Source organism: Humulus lupulus, chromosome 1, assembly GCF_963169125.1.
Source record: "Humulus lupulus chromosome 1, drHumLupu1.1, whole genome shotgun sequence".
NCBI classification, from domain to species: Eukaryota; Viridiplantae; Streptophyta; class Magnoliopsida; order Rosales; family Cannabaceae; genus Humulus; species Humulus lupulus.
This window is the reverse complement of record NC_084793.1, coordinates 25,239,185-25,245,864: the sequence shown is the minus strand read 5'-3', so window position 1 is coordinate 25,245,864 and position 6,680 is coordinate 25,239,185. Positions and strand designations below refer to the sequence as shown.

General features: G+C 32.7%; 1 protein-coding gene across 11 annotated transcripts; it reads left to right on the top strand.

The window, feature by feature from the left end:
- Positions 1–612: 612 nt before the first annotated feature.
- On the top strand, positions 613–6,368 carry LOC133789415 (uncharacterized). Of its 11 annotated transcripts, none has more exons than XM_062227298.1 (12): positions 613–982; positions 2,090–2,175; positions 3,227–3,474; positions 3,602–3,685; positions 3,808–3,938; positions 4,027–4,118; positions 4,820–4,908; positions 4,991–5,105; positions 5,265–5,422; positions 5,533–5,603; positions 5,801–5,915; positions 6,057–6,368. In XM_062227298.1, exons 3-12 carry the CDS (start codon positions 3,256–3,258, stop codon positions 6,201–6,203), a joined length of 1,221 nt encoding a protein of 406 aa, XP_062083282.1. In that variant the 5' UTR covers positions 613–982; positions 2,090–2,175; positions 3,227–3,255; the 3' UTR covers positions 6,204–6,368. The 11 variants fall into 11 exon arrangements, with proteins under 11 accessions (XP_062083282.1, XP_062083272.1, XP_062083312.1 ...); XM_062227288.1 differs by having other exon boundaries at positions 2,087–2,175; XM_062227328.1 differs by having other exon boundaries at positions 614–982; positions 3,263–3,474.
- Positions 6,369–6,680: the final 312 nt, after the last annotated feature.

Here is a 6,680-nt window from a genome sequence, read left to right as displayed (position 1 = left end):
TAAAAAAAATCAAATAAGCTACAAAAATAATCAAATTACAAATATACCCGTCCAAATTCATAAAACTTGATTAAGAGTGAAAATATGGCATAAACAAACTTTTATACGAAAATATGGGAAACTAAACCCGTAAAAGTGAAATTAAAACAAAAAAAAACCATAGGTTAACTTTTCTTGAAAAAAAACCATATTTTTGTACAATCTGTTAAAATTCTCATATAAGAGGTAATTTTCACAAATAATTTTGGGATAACTTGAAAAATACCCAGTTTTAGGATTAGTTAACTAAAAATAGCTACTAATAACATTTAGTTGAATATTACCCACTTTTTTAAGTACATTTCCCATATTACCCTTAAAACACTACTAGAAGTCCAATATAAAAATCTCAATCTTTGCCTCTGTCGTGTTATTTACTTCCATCTCTAAATAATATTCCACTATCAGTTCCACTAGACCACTGTATAATGGATAGAGTCATTAATAGTTTGGGTATTAATCTAAGAGTTTTAAAAGGTGGGTAAAAATTAAAAAAGTTAACTTAAATTGGGTACTAAGTGTAATTTTCACATAATTTTCCTAACAAAAGCCCAGCCCAGCCCACATTTTGTAAGGGTAATCTCCTTCTCTCACTTACACGGTGTTTTTCCCAAATCAATTTCACAGAGCCTCCTCCGGCCTCCAACTCATCTCCTCACTCCTCCACCATCTCTCATTCGTTTTCTCCTTGACTCCGCCACTCTCTCTCTCACTCAGTCCGTTCCTGCATCATCCCCCTCACTCCGCCACCCTCTTGTACTCGTTGTCTCCCTCACTCAGTCCGTAGCACCTTCTTCTTCTTCCAATCAATCCATTGCTTCCTCCGTCAAGGCATTCACCAAAACCGAGAGGCTCAGAGCCAGAGCCACCGTCGGGTGCATCTACCGCAGATTGGAGATTATGGAAATGGGGCTCACCGACTTAGTCTCAAACAGATGAGACGGTATCACTTTGAAGTTTAAATCTGTTAATATATATGTTTATATATATATACATATCTGTGTGTTTGTCTAAAATCTTGATTTATACATATCTGTGTGTTTGTGTCAAATCTTGATTTGTGTATCTAATTGGTGGAGCTTAAAATGAAAGCTCTCCTTAATCTGTTAATATATATGTTTATTATTAACCACTTTCTATTATATTAATTTTCAAGTTTATCTATTGCTGGTCTGATATTGTCATCTTTATTTTCTAATATTAAATTAATTATTAGTTTATAACACTGTCACAAAATGGCATCTGGATTTGGTTTGGGAATAAAATTAAGGAGTTTGCTCAACATTTATATACTACACGCTCTAATCATAGTAAAAAACAATTAAACTAACATTGGTGTTCCTTAAATTCTTCACGGATGAGACGGTATTGGGGCAACACTCCTGAGAGAAATATTAGAGAAAAGGATTAAGTTTTATGAATTCATGAGTTCTAACTGAAATTAGTCTCAGATTCTAACCAATTTTGCTTCAGGGTTGGAGTTTCTTATTTTCACATTTATATGAATCCGTTGAAAGATGTGAAGATTGCATGAGAATAGCTTTTAAGTATTTGTATGTACTGAGTTCGTTAATGCATAGGGTTGTGTCTTTTTAGATTAGAGTTGTTACAATGTTTGGTCTTATTTAAATTAGTTTTTTGTGAAAAGATGGAACTCTTCAATATGCTAATGTTCTTTGAAAAGAATTAATTGGTGTAGAATAAGTTTTCAAATGACTATCTTTGTTCACCATTAACTCGTATGCGTTCTTACCAGGGAGGGGAATAATGCTTATTCCAAGGACAAATGAAAAACAATAATTATGGACAAAAATTGTATCAAATTAGTGAATCAATTTTGGAAGTAGCAGGAATAAGCTTAATGCACAACAACTTATCGAATTTGTGATTGGCTATTGGTTTTCAAAAATTAAATCCAAATAAATATCCTAATTTTGAGCTACAATACTGAAAACCATATATACTTGTTTTCTCTCTACGCAAAATAATTATTCTAAAACCCCAAAGCCATTTTCTCCTCCCTTATCTTTTTTTCTCTTTTTCTTAGTAGTGTTCTCTCAGCAACAGGAAGTGTTTTCTCGGCAGCAGAAGGAAGCTCTTTACTGGTCTACCGCATTCATTTTGCGGTAGCTCACTGTAGGTACTTTCTTCAAAATTTATTTTCCCCCCAATTTTTTTTTTCTGCTTCCATGTGCTGTTATTTTTGTGACTTTATTTTTTCCCCCTCACTTGGCCATAGATTTTGAAATGCTTTCTATTGGGTTATTTGTTGTAACTTTTATTTGCCTGTGTATTTTGTTCTATCTCTGCTTTTCAATGAACACATAATATATAATATACAATATACAATCCAGGATGTAAAAACAAGTACCTAGACCTATCTTAGTTCCGTTAAGTTTATCTGGGGTCTTTGATTTTCTGGCATAGATATGTATGTCATGCTCTGGATACACAGTCACTAGTTTTCAGCTTAAGTTCTTGTATAGTAAAAAAATCCTATAGTCAAACTATTTTCACCAGTTTAGAGTTTATAATTATCTTTAGACATCCTTTAAGAATGACAAGCTATTGCCACCTTTGTACAAATATATATTTGTGCATCTATGTGACGCATCACTGAAGCTATGTTATAAAGAAATAGTTCCTTGCTATATATATTTAGTTCATTCTAAATTTTAAATTGATTATTGATCCACCAAGATTGTATATTGGGACACATTAAAATGTTTGACTCTCTAAATCAAATACTTGACAACAAAATTGCATACTACATGGTATATCCCAATATTAAAAAAAGAAACTCAAGTGAATGAACCAATATTATGCATTTAATCAATGTATTAGTTTTGAATTTTAAAGTAGTGTTCTGAATCAACTATAACGATCACATATCATGTTTCTTCTGTTATATTTTCAGATTGCAAGCTAATCACAATCTAGTTTTTTAAAACTAAAAAATAGTTAACAATGTAACCAATCACATTTTCTAATATCACCTTTTCTAAAATATGGTAATTTTAGGCCCATTCAGATAATTTTCTACAAACGTAGCTCTAAATTCAAATTTTTTTCTTTTCTTCTATTGCTGGAGAGTTTTTGTTCTGGTTTGTGTATGAATTGGAAATGTGAATTTGAAGTTCTCTAATGCAGTTTCCCTATTTTACTAGGTGCTAATTTTTTTGGTCAGATTTGGCTTCAATATACCATTCAAAATAAATGGCAGGAAGTATGAGGGGTGATTCTGTGGAAGAGTTCAAGGGTCTTCGTATTACCTCCTTGGATGACGAAGAGGAAGAAGAACAAGACATTGATATTGATGAAGAAGATGAAGATGAAGGAGAAACTGATTATACAGTTTTGGGTTTTGTGAAAAAGCCTAAGAACCCCCATTCCCTTCTCCGCCATTTTTTCCCTTCCAAGGCTGGAGGTGTACCTGTACGTTATCAAATCACTCTTTTGTGTTCTATGACAAAATTTGTATTCACCTATTGGAATGGCTTTTTCTCATGTTCTAATTTGTTAATAAAGTTTTGAAATTAAGTGTGCTATTTGTGTGATGTAGGCTTGGTTGGATCCTGTAAATCTACCTTTAGGGAGATCTTTTCTTTGTGACATATGTGGAGAACCTTTGCAGTTCATGCTGCAGGTATTTGAATTTATATTTGAGTTTTACTTGTGTAAAATTTACTTCTTCAAGGTTGTTCCTTTTATGAACTTCTTACTTAAATATATTGATCAAGGTAACTAATTTTTTCATTAATTTCTTAGGTTTACGCACCAGAGGATGTGGAATATGCATTTCATCGGACATTATTTGTGTTTATTTGTACTTCGATGGTTTGTCTTCGCATAGATCAACATGAACAATGGAAGCGTCATCCTGATAAACCTTCTAGAAGGTATAGCTTGCTCTTTATATGTATTATATATATATATATTTCTACAGTACTTAAAAATGATGTTCTTGATCGTGTTTTGGTTTTCAAGTGTGAAGGTTTTCCGTTGCCAGTTACCACGTGATAATCCTTTCTACTCAAGTGAGCCTCCAAAAAAAGATGACAAACCTCCTGGAAGTGAAGGTAGATATTAACTGATGTAGATATAAAGCTCTAGAATATTCTAAATAATATTGTTAAATATAGGATAAATACTTATTTGGTAGCCTGTGCTTTATCAAAATATAGACTTAGTACCATATGTTTTTAATGATGCTCATTTGCTATTTTGTAATTTGAAATCATATATCTTTAGTAATCTGGACTCAAACTGCCCTCGGACTCAAATTGCCCTTTAGTTATATTGGTTTCAAATTCAAATTTAATTATTTAGTTATTTATAACTGAGGGCAGTTTTGTCATATTGATAAAATCGATCAAATTTAATTCCAGTGTACTAAAGATGTACAATTTCAAATTATAGGTACCAGATAAGCATTATTGAAAACATAGGCACTGAGTTTGTATTTCAATAAACACAAAATACTAAATGAGTATTTACCCTTAAATATATCAGCTACATTATTAACTTTTATATTTATTTAGTTACTGACTACCTAAAAATGGTTTGTGATATGTATTGATGGCTTTCCATTAGCTATCATTATCCTATTTTATCAAAAGTTTTCTTAGAATTGATAGCAGGGGCCTAAAGTTTGTTTTAACATAAAACATTTCATGCTCTTTAGATTTTTTTTAATCAATTAAGTATTATTTTTAGTACTTATTTTTTCTCTCATCCATTAGAGAGTATCTTAACGGTTGTTGATTACTTCATCTTCTAGTTTCTTCTTGTACTTGGTGCGGTACATGGAGAGGGATTAAACAGTGTTCGAGTTGCAAAATAGCACTTTATTGCTCAGAGAAACATAAGGTAAAAAACTTTAATGTCTTGACATTTCCTTCATTGAACAAGAAAGAAAATGTGTACTTATCTGTGTATAGGATATCCGCAGGTCAAGCATTCTCAGTTAGGCCATGATTATGATTGTCAACGTGTGCGTTTTGCTTCTGAGTCAATTGACAGTAGTCTCAGTAACAGCGGAACAATCTCTAGTGAATTACAAAAAGGTTGGTGGATAGATATAATTTCACATTTATGTAAAATAAAAAGTTAGGAGATATTCAACATACCATGTTCTCTATTCTCACGCTTAGCAAGGTTTATATATGAAATAGGAATTGATTGCCTATAATTTCAGCTCTGATATTGTTCATCTGTTTGCAAAGTAGTTGCATGCACTACTTTATGGCCAGAACTCGAGGTAATACAGGAGGATGAAGATGAATTTGACACGCGAATGTCTGATGATAATGGGGGTGTGAGCACGCTGGTCTCTGGGAACCGAACAGATGACACAATAATGTCATTGATGAAGGAATTTGAGGTGATGCACTTGTAATTGAGAACAATTATTTTTGCAAGACAGAATCAAAGTTTAACTCCTCAAATATGTAACTTTTTTGTTATCCTTTTCTTTGTTTGGTCACTGAGCAGGGTGATGATGAGAGAAAGAGTTGGTTATCATTCGAAGAGCGCATAGCCTGGGCCCCAGAACAAGTGTTAAGGTATCTAATGTTTTAATGAAGCAAGGAATCTTAAACCTAGTAAAGTTGCAAGAGAGTTTGTCATTACTTCAATCTGCTTCATATTATAGGATCAAATAATAATTTCAAAGTGTTTAGAGGACATTAAATGTCCTACTTAATGGAACAAAAGTACTCCTGTTTTTTCTTATTACATTATTTGTTTTTCTATATAATAGGTATTGTAAAACTCCTGATGCAAAGCCGCTGTGGCCCATGTCGAGCGGCCGACCATCGAAGGATGGCATCCCTAAATGCAGCCACTGCAGTGGTCCTCTGCGTTTTGAATTCCAGGTATTTACTTCACTTTAGTATGAGTTTTAAGTTGCATTTATTCTCTCCCACTTAGACTAGTTGACCTTTTATTACGTTCCCTCTGAATTTCATGGAAAACTTTGGCTAATGATAATGTGATGTTATTTTGGTGGTTTTCAGATCTTGCCTCAATTACTTTACTACTTCCATGTGAGGAATGACAAGGACTCACTCGATTGGGCTACGATCGCCGTGTATACTTGCGAAGCATCTTGTGATTCAAGTGTGGCTTACAAAGAAGAATATGCTTGGGTTCAGCTCTCTTAGCTTTGGAAAATATGAACTTTGAGTAAAATCCAGGATGTAAAAACAGTCGCGTTCCTTACCCTTTATGAGAACACACAAAATTTTGCCTTATTTTTTTTTCTTATTTTAAATATTTATTAAGTGTGATAAGTTCCTATTTTCCAAGCAAGAACATCCTTATTGAAATGTCCAATCAATCATGTATTGTTTGGGAGTTTTCGATTTCAGTAAAAAAGTCCAATCATACCATCATTTGGAGAGAAATTAGCAATGCATTTATATATTGGATATTGGCTGCTAAAATACACAGGTTGTTTAATTTATGTACTTAAATACCTTTAAAAACCTTCAATCAATATATTTTTGCATCCGTTAGCACTTGGACGTTAATTCTAGTCTTGATGCATACGTGGCAAAGAATAATTGGGACACGTCATTTAAGAATGCTACATCATAAATTCAAAAAATAAATTTAAAATTTTCCTTTCAATTTCTTTG